The sequence below is a fragment of the Gigantopelta aegis genome, chromosome 12, assembly GCF_016097555.1.
Source record: "Gigantopelta aegis isolate Gae_Host chromosome 12, Gae_host_genome, whole genome shotgun sequence".
Taxonomy (NCBI): domain Eukaryota; kingdom Metazoa; phylum Mollusca; class Gastropoda; order Neomphalida; family Peltospiridae; genus Gigantopelta; species Gigantopelta aegis.
Genome location: NC_054710.1, coordinates 15,817,606 through 15,839,119, shown reverse-complemented (window position 1 = coordinate 15,839,119; position 21,514 = coordinate 15,817,606). Strand labels below are relative to the sequence as shown.

At 35.6% G+C, this 21,514-nt stretch overlaps 1 protein-coding gene across 2 annotated transcripts in view; it reads left to right on the top strand.

Moving 5' to 3' along the window:
- Window positions 1–18,635, top strand: part of LOC121386778 (beta-galactosidase-1-like protein 2) — a 50,642-nt gene extending 32,007 nt beyond the window's left edge. For both annotated transcript variants that reach the window (XM_041517790.1, XM_041517789.1), the window contains 5 exons: window positions 7,716–7,806; window positions 10,553–10,640; window positions 14,219–14,333; window positions 15,450–15,566; window positions 17,433–18,635. In XM_041517790.1, the coding sequence (XP_041373724.1) occupies window positions 7,716–7,806; window positions 10,553–10,640; window positions 14,219–14,333; window positions 15,450–15,566; window positions 17,433–17,501 (480 nt within the window). In that variant the 3' untranslated portion in view covers window positions 17,502–18,635. The remainder of the gene's footprint in view (window positions 1–7,715; window positions 7,807–10,552; window positions 10,641–14,218; window positions 14,334–15,449; window positions 15,567–17,432) is intronic.
- Window positions 18,636–21,514: the final 2,879 nt, after the last annotated feature.

Genomic DNA, 21,514 nt, shown 5'->3' with positions numbered 1-21,514 from the left:
AATTACACTTCGCCTTTTATAGCATTATTCGGGAGCATACAAATTCTAAAAATATCGGGCAAGACTATTTATGCAATAGGCGAACTTGTTAGTCTATTTCAACATTAAAAAACGGAGAAAAGTGCAGTGATAAACTCTGGATTGTATACTAGTATAAACAGATTTTATGGCTATACCATCACGGGGGGGGGTTTCCTGCCAAAAATATTTATTAAATTTTACTTTTGAAACATAAAGTTTATACCATCAGCTATATGCTCTATTCTCTGTTCTTTTCTCTATTCTCTGTTCTTTTTGCTATTCTCTGTTCTCTGTTTTTTTTCTCTATTCATAGTTTTTTCCTCTATTCTGTTATTTTCACTATTCTCTGTTCTTTTCTCTATTCTCTGTTCTTTTTGCTATTCTCTGTTCTCTGTTTTTTTTCTCTATTCATAGTTTTTTCCTCTATTCTGTTATTTTCTCTGTTCTTTTCTCTATTCTCTGTTCTTTTCGCTATTCTCTGTTCTCTGTTTTTTTTTCTCTATTCATAGTTTTTTCCTCTATTCTGTTATTTTCACTATTCTCTGTTCTTTTCTCTATTCTCTGTTCTTTTCGCTATTCTCTGTTCTCTGTTTTTTTTTCTCTATTCATAGTTTTTTTCCTCTATTCTGTTATTTTCACTATTCTCTGTTCTTTTCTCTATTCTCTGTTCTTTTTGCTATTCTCTGTTCTCTGTTTTTTTTCTCTATTCATAGTTTTTTTCCTCTATTCTGTTATTTTCACTATTCTCTGTTCTTTTCTCTATTCTCTGTTCTTTTTGCTATTCTCTGTTCTCTGTTTTTTTTCTCTATTCATAGTTTTTTCCTCTATTCTGTTATTTTCACTATTCTCTGTTCTTTTCTCTATTCTCTGTTCTTTTTGCTATTCTCTGTTCTCTGTTTTTTTTCTCTATTCATAGTTTTTTCCTCTATTCTGTTATTTTCACTATTCTCTGTTCTTTTCTCTATTCTCTGTTCTTTTCGCTATTCTCTGTTCTCTGTTTTTTTTCTCTATTCATAGTTTTTTCCTCTATTCTGTTATTTTCACTATTCTCTGTTCTTTTCTCTATTCTCTGTTCTTTTTGCTATTCTCTGTTCTCTTCCCTCTCCTAACTCTTTTTGTCTTCATACAAATGTCAGTGGTACAGCTCTCGCTTGGTGCGCCGTTGGTGTGGGATCGATCCACGTCGATGGGCCCATTGGGCTATTTCTTGTTCCAGCCAGTGCACCACAACTGATATATCAAAGGCCGTGGTATGTACTACCCTGTCTGGGATGGTGCATATAAAAAATCCCTTGCTGCTAATCTAAAAGAATAGCCCATGAAATGGCGACTGCGGGTTTCCTATCTCAGTATGTGTGGTCTGTAACCATATGTCTGACGCCATGTGTGTGTGTGTGTGTGTACGTACGTATGTGTGTGTACGTACGTAGGTATGTGTGTATGTATGTATGTATGTATGTCTGTATGCACGTACGTATGTACGTATGTACGTCTGTCCGTCTGTACGTATGTATGTATGTATGCTTGTGAATTGCTGTCATTTGCATACATGTATTTGTCTAGTAATCTAGAAATAATTTTATGTTGAGTCATGATTATTTAATTTTGGTGAAATAGACATCTTTAGAGTAACTTCTGAGGTGTAATGATTATTTTTTATAGTTTTAAACAGAGAGAGATTATAAAACTTACAAGTGCAGAGGTCAAGGAAATTATGAAACTCATTGTTAAATTTCTTAAAGCACTCTCTAGTTTGGAGATTAACACATTTCACAATCTTACATTAGGCCTCGAAGAAATGTTACAATGGAAAATGATGTATGTGCTAATGTGTTGCGTCAGTTACTAACAAATTTTAATTCTTGGTGTGCCTACATAGATTATTATGTTGCCATTTGGTGTACCCATGGCACAATTAAGAGAATATAAAATAATATAATATGCAGTAGCACTGTAGGAGGGCAATATTAAAAATATGCTTGAAAAGGTAACTGACGCAACGAGGTCATGCTATAATTAAGTTCAAGTTTTTACTAATAAAAATCTATTCCAAATTTATTTTAAAAAATTGTTTGGAAATTACCATTAAGATCTTAGAAACAAAATGCAATACTTAGGTTTATCATATTCATCCAATTTTAATGACATTTTTGAAGAAAGATTTCAGAGTAATTTGGGTTCTCTTCTCAGGAGCAAATTTTTAGCACAAATTAATGATGGCCGCCAGGTCACATGACAAAGTTTTGAAACAAAACCTGAGTATTTTATGGTTTATTGATTATTAACAAATATGTCAAAAATATAGGCATAACAGGAATTAAATTTTTCATGCCTAAGGTATAATTTTTCATGGGATTGCCCTTCAATTTTACTTTCTTTGCAAGTTTTAACTTTATTTTTACGAACATTTCTGTGAATATGACAGACATTTGTTTATTTTCCCCATGCAAAAGTCTAATATTCAAATGTACATACGGTTGCACACAAATGACGAAACCACCGAAACAGCAACCTCACCGAAACAGGTCAACGGACAATATATTAATTTCATTGAGGAACAACAAAATATTTGTTTGGTATTCTTCATTTGCTTCGTACAGTTTTATAAATGCAAGGGAACTGAATAAATAAATCGTGAACAAAAATAACTTGTTAAAAATAATGTTGCTGATTTTTCAAGATTAATAACATAAAATTATAGTTTGAAGTTAATTTTATCATAGTGTTCAAGAGTTAAAGTAGATACAGAGCTCTCAAGTTGGAACTTTCGCAAGAAGTGAGATTTTGTCCGACATCGTGAATGTGAATAAACCGGCACTGGAAATAAGCGCGCTGACAGTTGGCCAAGGTTCGAGATTCTGACCAACAAACAACGTGGACACCTATTATATTATTTTAATGCCTTACGATGCTTAACCGGGCCAGCTGGCAGTCACAGTCTTGTTTGTCGGTCGTCAAGATCGAATGAACAACAAAAAAAAATATATATATACCTTTTTTTTTTGCTATAATGTTTAAAATATGTGAGAAAATCATGTACCGGCGTGAGAGCGTGACACAACGTTCAGATGCGCGGGTCTCATGCCAAGTGCATGAAACTTCACAGCACTGTAGATACTAAAACTTAATTTGGTTCTTAGGATGACAAGGGTTAATATAAACTTGACATTTGATCTAGTTTCAGATACATTTGTTTATTTTGTAATAAAATGTACACATTTATATTAAAAAAATGAAATAAAACATTATTATTGGTAGTGGAGCTTTGAACCCGCCACCGTGAAGTCTGTGTGTGTTTGTTTGTTTAAATAAATACAGATTCTAGTAGAATAATTAAAACTGATTTCTGCTGTGTGTTCAAATATTGGGAGATACTGCATCTGTGGCTTGGGTTACGCTAATATTCCTTGTTATCCCATTAACAAGACACAAAGAATTTTACGCACTTTAGTTATTTGTGACGAACAAACGATGTAGCCACAAGACCATAGCTCTCCCTTGAAACAAATCCTAATTTAAGCTATATATACCCGTAACACAACTACCTGGTAGCCTTCCAAAAAAATCCTGATTTAAGCGATATATACCCATAACACAACTACCCAGTACCTGTAGATCACTGTAGTTGTAGTCTGTTGCTAAATATCTAACACAACTGCAGTGTAGTTATCGTCTGTTTCAAAGTTCACTCTATATTTGTCACAGAAGAAGTTTGTTTTATTTAATGAATAACTCAATGTGCTCTAGTGGTGTCTTTAAACAAAACAAACTTTAACTGTGTCTTTTGAACAAAAACAGTCAAACAACCATTGAACATGTTTATTACCATTGATTCAAGCATGCCTGTTCTGGACACATTCTCTTGGGTTCCTACAATGATTTTGTATGAGACAGATGGTCAACAAAGTGAATCTTAAACAGGCCTCTATGTAAAACAGATAATTGTCCTTTGTCCTAAATCAGGCCTCAGCTAATGATACGAACACTAAACATTGTGGAAAATAATAATAATAATATTGATTTAATCTATATTTAAATGAATAATAAATAAAAACGTTTAACTTACTTCAGGATATTTGTTGTCCAGTTCTGGTATGTTCGTGAGGAGTAATCTATAAATAGCATGTGAATTTCCTGTTTCTATGCATGGGTTCTCTCACACTAAAGTAGTTGTCAGTGCTGATAATGTTACCTCTGGTCTCTTAACATAATGTCACATAAGTTATAGCATGGCTGGTTTTATCCTTTAGCAGTGGCATAGGAAGGTGCCAAAAAGTGGGGGGGGGGGGGGGGGGGGCACACTTTTATATTTACACACTTTTACACTATTATAAAGCAAATATAAAGCAAAATATCTGAAAAGTGCGGGGGGAACTTGCCCTCCCCCTCCATTTCCTGTGCCAGTGTTTAGTGTACCCTGCAGACATGTAAAAGCTGTATACAACAAGTAAATATTAAAATATAAAACAGCAGGTTAATAATAACACATTAATTAAGAATGGGAAATTTCCCTTTTGTCCTAATCATGCAGGACAAAGCTGATACCCTACGTCATTTATTTATTTATTTCAACTTATTTTCGTGCTTATATCCAATTAAGGTTCAAGCACGCCGTCCTAGGCACACACCTCAGCTATCTGGGCTTTCTGTTAAGAACAGTAGGTTAGTTATTAGTTGTTAGTGATTAGTGAGTCGTTTAAACTTGATCTGAGTGGAAGCCAATACCGAGCTGTGAACCCAGAACCTACCAGCCTTAATCCCTTGCTACTAGGGGGCAGGACGTAGCCCAGTGGTAAAGAGCTTGCCTGATGCGCGGTTGGTTTAGGATCAATCCCCGTCGGTGGCCGTGATTACATTCCTGTTTATACAGATGGATCACGGGATGGGAATTCTGTGGCTTGTGCTACAGTTTTTCCATCAGACACAATCCTTTCCATGAGACTGCCTGACTCAGCATCAGTTTTTAGTGCTGAAGTTTGGGCAGTCATTAAAGCCATAGAAGAAATCAAGGATTCGATTGCATCCAAATTAATTATTATGTTTACCGACTCACTTTCGTGTCTCCAGGCTTTACGCAGTATGAAGCTGGACCATCCCTTAATTGGGATGGTGATACGAAAGTGTGTCTCTTTATCCATTGCCAATAAAGTTATTGTATTTTGTTGGGTGCCCAGCCATGTTGGCATCTGGGGTAATGAAAAGGCAGATTCTGCTGCCAAGTCTGCTTTGAATTTGCCTCATGCCAGGGTTGGTGTGCCGTATACTGATTTTAAACATAGTATTAACCAATTTATCTTTTCGATGTGGCAACATGATTGGGTCAGTGAGGTTGTGAACAAGCTTCATGCTATCAAGCCAGTCTTGGGAGAGTGGCAGTCCTCCTATAGACAGTGCAGGAAGGATGAAATAGTCTTTGTGTCGACTTGTGCTCGCATCGGTCATACTTACTTAACTCATTCATTTATCTTGAAGAAGGATCCTCCACCTCAGTATGACCACTGTCAGTGTACTCTGACGGTGCCTCACATTTTGGTGGAGTGTCAGTATTTGAAAGAAACTCAAACAGATATATTTGGCCAACGTACTGTGATGGAATAATTTCGGTTCCATCCAGAACTTTTATTACAATTTCTTCGAGATACTGATTTTTCCTCTAAATTTTAATTGTATCTATCTGTGATATTTGTATTTTTGCACAGTCCTTTACACTGTGTTTTTATTTAAATCTTGAATTTTTATATTGACGTGGTTCAACAATTAATGTTTTGATTTTACCATAGATTGACACCCAATAGCCAATGTATTTTTCGTGCTGGGGTGTCGTTAAACATTCATTTGTTCATTCATTCCATCGGTGGCCTCATTGGGTTATTTCTCGTTCCAGCCAGTGCTCCACAACTGGTTAACAAAGGCTGTGGTATGTACTCTCCTGTCTGTGGGATGGTGCATATAAAAGATCCCTTGCTGCTAATCGAAAAGAGTAGCCTGTGTGGTCCTTATCCATATGTCTGATGCCATATAACCGTAAATAAAAATGTGTTGAGTGTGTCATGAAATAAAACATTTCCTTCCTTCCTTCCCTTGCTTCTAATGGAATAACTTGCTCTGGGTGGGAGCCGGTACCGAGCTGCGAACCCAGTACCTACCAGCCTTAATCCCTTGCTACTAATGGAAAATGTAGCAGGTTGGCTCTTCAAGACCATGCGTCAAAATTACTAAATGTTTGACATCCAATAGTCGATGATTAATAAATCAATGTGCTCTAGTGGTGTGTTCCTGAAGTTTATTTGGTCATCATAATCTGCCAGTATAAACAGTGGAGTCACGATAAAAATTGATAATATATTCTTCAAAAAAATTAGGGGAACCTGAAATAATAATGTTAATATCAACTATTAGACCGGTCTGTTTATCAACACACCGAAACACATTCCATAGTTTGCACATGCATCACGCAATTGCCCCGTACATGTGCGTGGGGTGTCATTCTCAATTTTGACAATTTCCAGGAAGATCCATTAATTACTGTGGAACATTATTTCTGTCAATCTATTTCATTCTGTTGATCATGCAGTTGTTATTGTTTTGTTTTTAGTCATTTTTATTGTTTGAATTTGCGATTTACTGATAAAAAAAAGGTCAACTTTCACTTCTGACCCCAATCGTCCTTCAAGATCTTTGGTGGTCATTGTTGGGACGTAGCCCAGTAGTAGAGCGCTCGCTCGATTCGCAGTCGGTATGGGATTGATCCACATCAGTGGGCCCATTGGGCCATTTCTCGTTCCAGCCAGTGCACCACGACTAGTATATCAAAGGCCGTGGTATGTACTACCCTGTCTGTGGGATGGTGCATATAAAAGATCCCTAGCTGCTAATCGAAAAGAGTAGCCTATGAAGTAGCGACAGCGGGTTTCCTCTCTCAATATCTGTGTGGTCCTTAACCATATGTCTGAAACCATATGTCTGAAACCATATAACCGTAAATAAAAATGTGTTGAGTGCGTCGTTAAATAAAATATTTTCTTCCTTCTTAGACTCAAGTCAAAATTAACAAATGTTTTACATCCAATAGCCAATGATTAAGAAATTAATGCGCTCTAGTGGTCTTGTTAAAAAAAAAAACTTTAACTTTTTTAACTTTAACATATGATATTGTTCATTGTTTGTCATATTCAAATATAGACAGAGGTACAGTCAGACTGACAATCGCCACAACATTGTTCAGCCCTCGAAATTCGCGGCGGCAATTGGCAATGCTGTCGCAAAAGTTATCGCAAACTTGATTTGTGATAGCATTTCATTGCCGTCGCAAATCTGTGAGTGGGCAATCTGTAGGCATTTCTCTCTGAACTGTCCAATTACAGATCCCAGAAAAAAGCATAAATTTATTATCGTGTGTGGCTCAGTTTCCTCAATTAATAAAAATAGATTTATTCCAGTATAGCAGCTTACGAAAGTAAAGTTGAGATGTCATGTTTTAGCATATTATTACAGCAGTGGATCATATATGAATAATTTTGACAGCATTAATCTTTTCTTTAAAATTGCCGCCGTAGTGCCATTGCAAAATTGATTTGTGACGGCACTTAACTGCTGTAGCAAATTGTCCGAATTTCAAGGGCTGATTGTTATTACAGTATATATAATTAATAGTTGTGTTATGCTCTCACATTTATTTGTTTTCTTGTTTACAGTCGTTAGCCACCTTGGATATTGTTGTGGAAAATCTGGGACGTGTGAATTTTGTTCGCTTTGGGTCGAACCGACTGAATGAACAGAGAAAAGGTAAGTTAAAGGGACATTCCTGACTTTGCTGCATTGTAAGATGTTTCCGACTAATAAACTATTTGTACGATTAAACTTACATTCAATGTGTTTCTGGTTGTCTTAATATTTGTAAGAAGCCCAAACTGGATTTTTTCTTCAAATAATTTCGTACGTACAAAAAAAGTATATTTTTGGAAATAAAATGCAATTTAACGTAGTACAAATATTAGAACAGAAACACGTTTAATGTACAGCCACTAATATTTTATGGAGAAAAATATATTTGATATGTAATTACTGTCTTTAAAAAGTCTCTGTGAGTCGATAACATCTTCAAAATTGCAGCAAACTCAGGAATGTTCTTTTACGAAATCGGAAACAAAAGAATAACTAAACCAACAGCTAAATTCTGCTTCCTCGGTAACCTGGGACATGCAGTTTGCAGTTCAGTGATATAAAGTTATAGGTGAAGTTTGTTTTGCTTAACAACACCTCTAGAGCAGGTTGCTATGGTAATTTGGGGGCGAGACGTAGCCCAGTGGTAAAGCGCTTGCTTGATGCGAGATCGGTCTGGGATCAATCCCCATCGGTGGGCGCATTGGGTTATTTCTCGTTCCAGCCAATGCACCACTACATGTACATGTATATCAAAAGCTGTGGTATGTGCTTTCCTGTCTGAGAGAAAGTGCATATCAAAGATCCCTTGCTGCTAATGGAAAAAATGTAGCGGGTTTCCTCTTTTTGACTACGAGTCAGAATTACCAAATGTCTCACATCCAATAACCGATGATTAATTAATCAATGTGCTCTAGTGGTGTTGTTGAACTGTTTTTTCCTCTGAAACCTAGAACAGTGTGCAGATCAGTGATGTAAAGGTGAAGGTAAAGTTTGTTTTGTTTAACGACACCACTAGCGCACATTGATTTATTAATCAGTGGTAATTTTGACATCTGATCTTCAAATGTGTACAACGTACTACTACTATAACAAACTAATTATCATGGGTCCTTCTAGTTCATTTATAGGAGTACTTTACTGTATATAATTTATGTGTGTATATATATATATATATATATATATATATATATATATATATATATATACTGTATATCCAGTGTGTTTAAATAGAGAATAACTAGTTAATGACATCGGATATCTGTTTTATTCTGTGAAGGTAAAATGAGAAATTCCGCCAGGTGTTGGTGTGTGTTTTCATGTGAACATAAAGAAAACGTATATTAAATAGAGAATAACTAGTTAATGACGTCGGATATCTGCTCTGTCCTGTGAAGGTAAAATGAGAAATTCCGCCAGGTGTTGGTGTGTGTTTTCATGTGAACATAAAGAAAACGTATATTAAATAGAGAATAACTAGTTAATGACGTCGGATATCTGCTCTGTCCTGTGAAGGTAAAATGAGAAATTCCGCCAGGTGTTGGTGTGTGTTTTCATGTGAACATAAAGAAAACGTAAAGATAATAACTAGTTAATGACGTCGGATATATGCTTTATCGCGGAATTTTTCATTCGGCCTGAACAGGATAAAACAGATATCTGACATCATTAACTAGTTATTATCTTTATCCTGCAGAGAATAAAAATTAAGGGGAAAAGCTATTATTTCTGTTATTTGAGCCACATTGTACGATGATCTAGAGGTCAAATGAGCAATTTTGTAATGTAGGCTATGTGTGTGACATCAAAAGTCATATCCGGCTAGCAGCACGATATGACTTTACTTTATCTGTCATCATATTCTGTCAATAGAAACGGTGGTTGCAGGATAATAGAATTAACTTGTTCCCCTCGACTGAGGTTGTTGATGGGATCTGTTACAGTCTTCAGACTGCACACAGGAAACTGCAGACTGCGGTGCCACCTTGCCAGGATTAAACTTGTCCCCGCTTCAAAAATGCCCCTGTGAACAAGCCACAGAAAGTGTTGAACACATCTTACAATACTGCCAACAACACAGACAACTCAGAGATGCTCACTGGCCAACACAGAAAAACACAGAAGAAAAACTTTATGGAGACCAGGAATCCCTCCATGTCACTGTGAGATTCATCCTGGCAGCAAACATCTCCCTGTGATATCATTACAAGAAGGAACGAAAAGAAGAAGAAGAAGAATAGAATTAACCTGCATACACTTAATGTTAGGTCTTAGAGAGGAAACCTGGAACCCTTTTCCGAGCTAAGGTCTCACTACACAGATGTCATTTGCCATTGAAACCCATGTTAAATTGCTCAACTTCAAATGAAGATTGCCAGTAGAACGGGTTCTCGTTGGCACTAACAACATACACCATTGCGAACATATATTTTATAAGCTTTTATTTTCACTCCAAAATTGAGAACATTTCCGTCTCAGGTTTTTGCTATAGGACCGCATCTGGCTGTAGTACCAGTCCGAACAGGTGGTTCATTAACCAAATCACTCCGGCTGTCTCTTGCGCTATACATCCATGTCCCAAAAGGTCAATGCACAATATTACAAATTAGCATGGGCAAAATACAGCCAGAAGGCTAACCATTAAACAAACATATTGTTTTAATTCTTCACCATTTCCAAGAAGTGAATATGTGAACCACAACATATGTCACAATTAGGAACTATAGTGGACCGTCATCAATCAACTCTCACCCGGAAGTGAACTGTGTAGTGAGACCTTAGAACTGTATATGAGAGCTCTAAGTTTTTGTGAGACAAATTTTTGTTCACCCATATAAGGATAATAATAGTTCTGCTTTTTAATTACTAGGGATTAATGGAACAGTCTATCTCGACAAGTCCACATTGCAAAAATGGAAAGTGCTGCCTCTTGATTTTAACAAGGATTATTTATCCAGGTAAAACTAGTTATTTATCCAGGTAGAACTAGTTATTTATCCAGGTAAAACTAGTTATTTATCCAGGTAGAACTAGTTATTTATCCAGGTAAAACTAGTTATTTATCCAGGTAGAACTAGTTATTTATCCAGGTAGAACTAGTTATTTATCCAGGTAAAACTAGTTATTTATCCAGGTAAAACTAGTTATTTATCCAGGTAGAAATCATTATTTATCCAGGTAGAACTAGTTATTTATCCAGGTAAAACTAGTTATTTATCCAGGTAAAACTAGTTATTTATCCAGGTAAAACTAGTTATTTATCCAGGTAGAAATCATTATTTATCCAGGTAGAACTAGTTATTTATCCAGGTAAAACTAGTTATTTATCCAGGTAAAACTAGTTATTTATCCAGGTAAAACTAGTTATTTATCCAGGTAGAAATCATTATTTATCCAGGTAAAACTAGTTATTTATCCAGGTAAAACTAGTTATTTATCCAGGTAAAACTAGTTATTTATCCAGGTAGAACTAGTTATTTATCCAGGTAGAACTAGTTATTTATCCAGGTAAAACTAGTTATTTATCCAGGTAAAACTAGTTATTTATCCAGGTAGAAATCATTATTTATCCAGGTAGAAATCATTATTTATCCAGGTAGAACTAGTTATTTATCCAGGTAAAACTAGTTATTTATCCAGGTAAAACTAGTTATTTATCCAGGTAAAACTAGTTATTTATCCAGGTATAAATCATTATTTATCCAGGTAGAACTAGTTATTTATCCAGGTAAAACTAGTTATTTATCCATAAAACTAGTTATTTATCCAGGTAAAACTAGTTATTTATCCAGGTAAAACTAGTTATTTATCCATAAAACTAGTTATTTATCCAGGTAGAACTAGTTATTTATCCAGGTAGAACTAGTTATTTATCCAGGTAAAACTAGTTATTTATCCAGGTAGAACTAGTTATTTATCCAGGTAGAACTAGTTATTTATCCAGGTAAAACTAGTTATTTATCCAGGTAGAACTAGTTATTTATCCAGGTAAAACTAGTTATTTATCCAGGTAGAAATCATTATTTATCCAGGTAGAACTAGTTATTTATCCAGGTAAAACTAGTTATTTATCCAGGTAAAACTAGTTATTTATCCAGGTAAAACTAGTTATTTATCCAGGTAAAACTAGTTATTTATCCAGGTAGAAATCATTATTTATCCAGGTAGAACTAGTTATTTATCCAGGTAAAACTAGTTATTTATCCAGGTAAAACTAGTTATTTATCCAGGTAAAACTAGTTATTTATCCAGGTAGAAATCATTATTTATCCAGGTAGAACTAGTTATTTATCCAGGTAAAACTAGTTATTTATCCAGGTAAAACTAGTTATTTATCCAGGTAGAACTAGTTATTTATCCAGGTAGAACTAGTTATTTATCCAGGTAAAACTAGTTATTTATCCAGGTAAAACTAGTTATTTATCCAGGTAAAACTAGTTATTTATCCAGGTAGAAATCATTATTTATCCAGGTAGAACTAGTTATTTATCCAGGTAAAACTAGTTATTTATCCAGGTAAAACTAGTTATTTATCCAGGTAAAACTAGTTATTTATCCAGTTATTTATCCAGGTAAAACTAGTTATTTATCCAGGTAAAACTAGTTATTTATCCAGGTAGAAATCATTATTTATCCAGGTAGAACTAGTTATTTATCCAGGTAAAACTAGTTATTTATCCAGGTAAAACTAGTTATTTATCCAGGTAGAAATCATTATTTATCCAGGTAGAACTAGTTATTTATCCAGGTAAAACTAGTTATTTATCCAGGTAAAACTAGTTATTTATCCAGGTAAAACTAGTTATTTATCCAGGTAGAACTAGTTATTTATCCAGGTAAAACTAGTTATTTATCCAGGTAAAACTAGTTATTTATCCAGGTAGAAATCATTATTTATCCAGGTAGAACTAGTTATTTATCCAGGTAAAACTAGTTATTTATCCAGGTAAAACTAGTTATTTATCCAGGTAAAACTAGTTATTTATCCAGGTAGAAATCATTATTTATCCAGGTAGAACTAGTTATTTATCCAGGTAAAACTAGTTATTTATCCATAAAACTAGTTATTTATCCAGGTAAAACTAGTTATTTATCCAGGTAAAACTAGTTATTTATCCAGGTAAAACTAGTTATTTATCCAGGTAGAACTAGTTATTTATCCATAAAACTAGTTATTTATCCAGGTAAAACTAGTTATTTATCCAGGTAGAACTAGTTATTTATCCAGGTAAAACTAGTTATTTATCCAGGTAAAACTAGTTATTTATCCAGGTAGAACTAGTTATTTTATCCAGGTAAAACTAGTTATTTATCCAGGTAAAACTAGTTATTTATCCAGGTAGAACTAGTTATTTATCCAGGTAGAACTAGTTATTTATCCAGGTAGAACTAGTTATTTATCCAGGTAAAACTAGTTATTTATCCAGGTAAAACTAGTTATTTATCCAGGTAGAAATCATTATTTATTAATCTATAGTCCTTCCCACAGGGAACACCTTTTTTCATACTATGGAATTATTTATTTCTGAGACGATTGTTTTCTAAATTGCACACAAAAATAGTAGTTTTGTTATTTACAAAACACTTTTAATTTTCTTCTCACGTCAAATCAAAGAAATTATTTACAAAAAAAAAACCAAACCCATCTTTATAGGAGGATGGGATGAACTAATTCTTTAGATATTCGGGTAAATTTTTTAAAATTATTTATCCAATCAAAAGCAAGCATTTATTTTCCCCAGGTAGGTCAAATCTTATTAATCATGGCTAGCTCTTGGTGAGCAGAAAATTTTACCAAATTATTTATTAAACTAAAAAAAAGAAGAAGTAAAAAACGAGTTATTTTCTAACAAAATATCAATTATTAAATGAAATGATTTTGCCAGATTAAAAATTCTGTCCTGGACAAAGGAGCCAGCGTAAATTGCCACATGTGCTCATAATAGGTGTGCGCTACAACAGCTTTCTCTTAATGTGCACGTTAAGCCCTATGACCTGACCTGATCTGACCTGACCTGACCTGACCCAGGGCTTCTAGAATTTTTATAAAATCCACTAACCATGGGATCAGTGATTTAAAACATTTACTAGCCAGGATTAAAAATTCACTAGCCATGATTAAAAATTCACTAGCCCTACTTTACTTAATTTAAAACAATTTTACTAAATAATAGTAATAATGAGATGTCACATAAACAGGGAGATAGAGCTTAAAAACATTAACATTGGGGGGTTGAGGTTGGGGGCAGGATATTTATATTTACAAAATAAGACTTAACTGCAATATTTGACACATGTTTTTCACTAGCCGTCCGGCATGGCAATAGCAGTTATTTACTAGCCCAATATTGAATATCACTAGCCACGGGAGTGGGGCTACCATAATCTGGAAGCCCTGCCTGACCTGACATGACCTGACCTGATTAAAATCAAATTTGCCAGTTGTTTTAAAAATTCACAGTTGGCAAATTTGGCGAGTAATAGAGCTGGCCCTGTTGTTTACCCATAACAACATCATGTTATTTTGTCGTTACAGAATATCTTCTTCGACTCACTGGCAGGAGTTTAAATCCAGTCGGGACAAACCACGGATGTACAAGACTATACTGAAGATCGACAACGAGCCCAAGGATACGTTTCTCTACATGAAGGTCAGTCGTTTTTTTTGTTTCCCCTTGACCAAGTCTCGGTGGAGCAGTGGTTAAGCCATCGAATACAGGCTGGTAGGTACAGGGTTTGCAGCCTGGTACCGGCCCCAACCCAGAGCGAGTTCTTAAGGGCTCATTGGGTAGGTGTAAGGCCACTACACCCTCCTCTCTCTCACTAACTAACAACTAACCCACTGTCCTGGACAGACAACCCAGATAGCTGACGTGTGTGCCCAGGACAGCGTGCTTGAACCTTAATTGGATATAAGCAGAAAGATAAGTTGAAATGAAACGAAAGGAAGTAAAATATGGCCTGCAGTTGTTTTATTAAAACGCAGGCCAATAGAAATATGGCCTGTAAGAAGAAATATGGCCTGCTGTTGGGTTTTTTAAAACGCAGGCCAATAGAAATATGGCCTGTAAGAAGAAATAGGGCCTGCTAGAAATAAAGTTTAAAGTTTGTTTTGTTTAACGACACCACTAGAGCACATTGATTTATTAATCATCGCCTATTGGATGTCAAACATTTGGTAATTCTGACATGTAGTCTTAGAGAGGAAACCCACTATATTTTTCCATTAGCAGCAAGAGATCTTTTCTATGCACCATCCCACAGACAGGATAGCCTCTGACCAGTTTGTCTATTTATCTAATATCAATATTGAAACATGTAACAGTACCTGTATATTATATATTATTATTATTATTAATTAATTAATTACAAACTTCCCACTAGTATACAATTTAATCTTTTCTTATTGGACAACGTCACACTAAAAACAAATGTTATCCTCGATAAACTTCATAAGATGACATCGATAAACTTCATAAGATGACATCGATAAACTTCATAAGATGACATCGTTACATCAAATGGGACATCATTACATAAAAATGGTCATTTTGTGTATTTTTAATGAAATAAATCATCTTGTTTGTAGTTATAAGTTCTAATTGTTTGTCATTTTGTTGTGAATTTATCAATGTATAACAGTCACAAATTTAATATAAAGTAGCTTCACTATGCTACACAATTGTATACAATTTGTGACTTATACACTGATAAATCACCAAAACATGACCAGCAACTCATATAATATATAAATGATATTTCCACAGGACTGGCAGAAAGGTGTGGTGTTTATAAACGGCTTTAATCTTGGTCGATACTGGGATATCGGTCCACAACGTACTCTATACGTTCCCGCGCCTATACTGAAAAAGGGAGATAATGAGGTGAGTCTTGGTGATATTGCTACAAATAGCATCTGACTGTGTCAGAGTTGAAGTGCACCCCACTTAACTAGAGCACAGAATGCGGCCATGTTGAATACTGGTCAGAGATCTATGGGAACTTGTTGTCATAAAGTGTTGTTGTATCTGGCCAATAAATTAATATAATTTGAGTTCAACTAAAGTCTGAACCAAATTGTTAACCACCATGATAAATTGGTTTAAACAATATTTATTAACCATTACATATGTGGTTTTGGAATCGGCCAACAGGCATGAGCTTATATTAAGGCATCTCCCTACATTTTTTTTAATAAAAAGCCATACAGCCAAGATGACAAATTTAATAAATTGATATTTGTAAACGAAGACAAATGAAGTAAACAAAAGGACAAAGGGAGGGAGGGAGGAAGGGGGAGAGAGAGAGAGAGTGGGGTGGGAGGGAGGAGGGAGACAGACAGAGAGAGAGAGAGGGAGGGAGGGAGGGAGAGCGAGAGAGAGAGAGAGTGAGTGAGTGAGTGAGTGAGTGGTTAAGTAATCACAACGTTAAATTACTTTCATACCTTTAATTACAGTTAGATTTACCCCACATTTTGTACAGACAAATCATGAAAAAGAACATTACAATGACACGTACAGATTCCACGTACTAGATTTTAATTGTATCACCTTCGCAAATAAACATGTAATTTTTTGCTGGCTGCTATTTTGTTTTGTTTTATGGAATACTGTAGATTCTGAAATTAACACGTCTCTAAATTAAAGTGATTGACAGTGGGCAGACTAAAATGCGACATGAAAATAATGCGAGAGGCCTTCATTTGAAATATTACTTTCCTAATAATACACGTCTGTGTACTTACAGTTAAATCCGAGTTACAGGTGTCTTCAACGAGATCAACTCACTAACATGTCTGTGTACACATCAATTAACCTGTTTAGTCTCTGGTGTTTTTGGTGAGATAACTCAAAGTCAGGGCTTCTACAATACTTATAAAATCCACTAGCCATGGGATCAGTGATTTTAAATATTTACTAGCCACGATTAAAAATTCACTAGCCCTACTTTAAGTTAATACAATTTTACTAAATACTAGTAATAATCAGATATGTCACCTAAAGAGGGAGATAGAGCTTAAAAACACCAACATTGGAGGATTGGGCTGGGGGCAGGATATTCATATTTACAAAATAAGATTTAACTGCAACACTGACTAAAAAAAAATCCACTAGCCGTCGGGCTTGGCAATAGTAGTTATTTACTAGCCCAACACGGACTATCACTAGCCATGGGAGTGGGGCTACCATAATCTAGAAGCCCTGTCAAAGCATATTTTTGCAGCAATCATTTACCAAACATACATGTATGTGGTTATTTGAATCTGGCTAAACATTAGCATACATGTACCATTACAACTGTATCTTCCTAAGATATGCCGTGAACTTGAACAGTAAAAAACAAAGAAATGGTTGACCTCCGAATTAGAGTTCTCAAACCCATTCACGCGTGATGAATTGTTTCGGCTTTTGCTGGACTATTGGACAATTAGTCTGTCTTGCCTACGATGAATTGTGCTCCATTTGTTTTATAAATGTATTAGAATTTCAATCTTTGTTTCTTTTAATAGCGCGTGATACATAGCTTGCTGGACTATTGCTGGATAAAACTTGGAAATAAATGTGTCATATTATTAATGCGAATAACACAAACTCGCATTTTTCACATTAATATTATGATCACATTAATTTCAGGAGCCTCTACTTTAATGGACACCCATGAACCCTAATTGAATATAAAAAGAAAACTTAATTAAATTGTTATTTTTATTAAAAATTGTATGTAAACGTGCGTGTTTCGTTTTATTTCAGGTGTTGATTTTTGAACAACACAGGTCAGCCAGCGAGGTCAGGTTTCAGTCGACACCGATCCTGGGTTAGAAGCGAGTCGACTGGTTGTATAATTACACAGACCTGTCACACCGGTCCACAAAGTCATTTCACCTAATAGCTCTAATGTCTTCTAATCCAACAACCCTGTTTATATGTCTGATTAACAAAGAGTCTGCAGTGGCGGATCTAGAAAATAATAATAGGGGGGTAGCTGGATTGGGATGGTGTGAACTGGCGAGGGCTTATGGTAAATATAACATTAAACGTCACAGATACAAACGTAACATTTTGTCTGTGACACCATGTTTAATGTATTTTGCTAAAAATGGCAAATGTTGATTATTACAGCGACTGCGATTAATTCGTAAAAATTCATTAAATATGTTTGGAATGAACATTAAAAAAAAATTGCCCAGGAAGGGAGGGGGTGGCTAGCCCTATTCACCCCACAGGATCCACCACTGGTCTGAAACACTGTAGCCTTCCACTAAAATAATCAGTCTAAGGGTTTCAAGAGGTCTCTTTTCAGACTTCTTGCCCTACCCCTCTCAGAAATCACACATCTGCCCTGGGATTGAGCAAGGACTGACAGAGTTAGAGAACACTCAACTCGCTACTCAGCAGTACCGTTTATCTCGCACTCGTGAATTGATGTTATCCTTCCCGAACTGAACAAAGGCCATGGTATGTGCTTTCCTGTCTGTGGGAATGTGCATATAAAAGATCCCTCGTTACATTAGGAAAAATGTAGTGGATTTCCTCCGATGAATACGAGTTGGAATTACCAAATGTTTGACATCCAATAGTTGATGATTGGTTAATCAATGTGCTCTAGTGCTGTTGTTAAACAAAATAAACTTGTTTTTTTTTTAAAACATCACTTGTCTTTCATGTCTGCTGTGGAACATGCATCACATCGTTGTGTCTATCCCAACCAGTGACCCATGACTGGTGTATCAAAGGCCATGGTATGTGTTACCCTGTCTGTGGGAAAGGACATATAAAAGATCTCTTACTGCTAATGGCAAAAATGTAGCCGGTATCCTCTAAGACTATCATGTCAGAATTATAAAATGTTTGACATCCAATAGCCGATGATTAACAAATCAGTTTGCTCTAGTCGTGTCGTTAAAGAAAACAAAAATTAAAATTACATCGATATGTGCGTGTGTTTTGTGTCTGTGTGTGTGTAGGGGGCAGGATATAGCCCAGTGGTAAAGCGCTCGCTTGATGCGCGGTCGGTCTGGGATCAATCCCCATCAGTGGGCCCATTGCGCTATTTCTCGTTCCAGCCAGTGCACCACAACTGGTGCAACAAAGGCTGTGGTATGTGCTATCCTGTCTGTGGGATGGTGCATATAAAAGATCCCTTGCTAGTAGTGGAAAACATACAGCAGGTTTCCTCTCTATGACTCAAAATGACCATGTTTGACATCCAATAGCAGATGATTAATTAATCAATGTGCTATATCAAAGGCTGTGGTATGTATTACCCTGTCTGTGGGATGGTGCATATAAAAGATCCCTTGCTGCCAATCGAAAAAGAGTAGCCCATGAAGTGGCGAAGTGAGTTTCCTCCCTGAATATCTGTGGTCTTCCAATGACCAATGATTAATAAATTAATGTGCACAAGAGGTGTCGTTAAAGAAAACAAAAATTCAAATTACATCAATCTCTCGGTGTGTGTGTTTTCTAATTGTGTATCTGTGTGTCTCTGTTTGTGTGTACAATTAAGAAAATTCCTGAGGCAAACAACATGCTGTGTGGTACAAAACGAATATAGTCCACAGCAAGAAAAGTGCTTTAGAGAATTAAAAACCAACCCCTGCAATTGAAAAAATGTCCACGGCAAAAAAGGAAATGTCATTGAAAAAAAACTCTGAATGTGTGGTCCAAGGTAAAAAAAGTGCCGTGGAGAATGAAATACTCCATGGCAATCTCCACGGCATTGCCGATTGCCACAGCAACTGCAGGGATTGAAAACTCCATAGCATTGCCAGCTGCCATGGGAAATATTACCATAACTGTTCATATTTAGATCCATTGTTCACAAATTACACTGTAAGTTCTAGTTATTGAAACTGGGTGTATAGTTGCATCTATGAATGTTTGTTCATCTCTGTATGTTAAAGGGACATGCCCTAGTTTCAACCCGTGAAACTTTAACACTAAGTTTGTTTAATCTACAAACCTGTAACACATTTGGATAAAGTTACAATTGAGTGAAACAGGAGTCTGTGACTTTGAAATGGTGAAATACCCTCTAAAAATAGACTAAAACTCAACTCCATAAAAATATGAGAAATGCATTTTGTGATGTTAAAAACACCAGGATGACTAAAAAACACTTCGAATGTATGGAAATGGATAATTTAAACAATAAAATCTAAATTATGTTTAATTTCAGTTATCAAAAGCGGCTCTAATACTAAAAAATATGCCTTAGTGTTTAAAAGCTAGGGTCTGTTCCTTTAATAAGTAGTTGTTTGGGTTTTTTGGGGGGAGGGGGGGGGTTTCACTAGAATAATCCTGAATGTATACAATTATATTATTAGTCCTCTACTGGTCCAACCGGAGGGGACTATAGGTTTCATCTCCGTCCTGTCTGTCTGTCTGTTTGTCCATCCATCTGTCCATCCGTCTGTCTGTCCCACATGTTTTCTGGATGTTTTTTTTTTTTTAAGAATGACTTGAGATATTCAGCTGAAATGTGTTTGTATAGCTTTATAATGTAGTTACTGATCAAGTTTGACTTTCATGGTGATTTACCCATGTTTGTCAGAATGATGTCCCTTGAACATTTGATTTCCAGTCATTTTTGTGTGTAGTGCCTCAGGATATTACACTGAAATGTTGTATATAGCTTGATTATGTACTGTTACAAGTCAAGTTTGACTCTCATGACGATTTACTCATTTTTCACAGAGTTATGGCCCTTAACTTTGGCTATATGAAAATGTGTTGGGGCCCAGTAGGGATTCTTGGGGCGAAATGTAGTCCTGTGATAAAGTGGTCTAGGATTGATCCCCATCAGTGGACCCATTGGGCTATTTCTCTTTCCAACCAGTGCTCCACAACTGGTATATAAGATATAAAACTAGTTACCATCTCAAATCTGGTTTATGTTCCGAAGGAAATTTATCAGTTTTATCAAGTCAGTGCACCACAACTGGTATATCAAGCGATGTGGCATGTGCTGTCCTGTTTGATAAAAGAGTGCATACAAAAGATCTCTTGCTACTAAAAAAATGTTGTTTCCTCTGAAGATGTTTCAGAATTATCAAATATTTAACATTCCAATAATTGATGATTGGTTAATTAATGTGCTCTAGTGGTGTCATTAAACAAACTTTAACCTTCAATGGTGTAATGATTGTTGCACTATTGATACCATGATCATAGTAACCTTGACATTCGCCTGATGATAAGCATATGTATATATTAATATTTTTATTACAAGGCTGAAAAATTACATAAACCAAAGTATTTTTTATACTCTTTCCCCCTTTTGATATTATGCAATGCTCATCGATTTTTACATTTGTGTGACTGGATAATTTGTATAATTTTCATCACAATAACATTTTATTATTATTTGATTGTGATGTTTATGTAACTTTGTAAAAAGTTGTAGTTTTCATCACCATAATATTTTATTATTTGATGATGTTTATGTAACTTTGTAAAACTTTGTATAGTTTTCATCACCATACTATTTTAAATTTTTTATTGTAATTTGATTGGATGTTTATGTAACTTTGTAAAACTTTGTATAGTTTTCATCGCCATAATATTTTATTATTATTTGATTGTGATCAATTGGCCTCGGTGGTGTAGTGGTTAGGCCATCGGTCTACAGGCTGGTAGGTACTGGGTTCGGATCCCAGTCGAGGCATGGGATTTTTAATCCAGATACCGACTCCAAACCCTGAGTGAGTGCTCTGCAAGGCTCAATGGGTAGGTGTAAACCACTTGCACCGACCAGTGATCCATAACTGGTTCAACAAATGCCATGGTTTGTGCTATCCTGCCTGTGGGAAGTGCAAATAAAAGATCCCTTG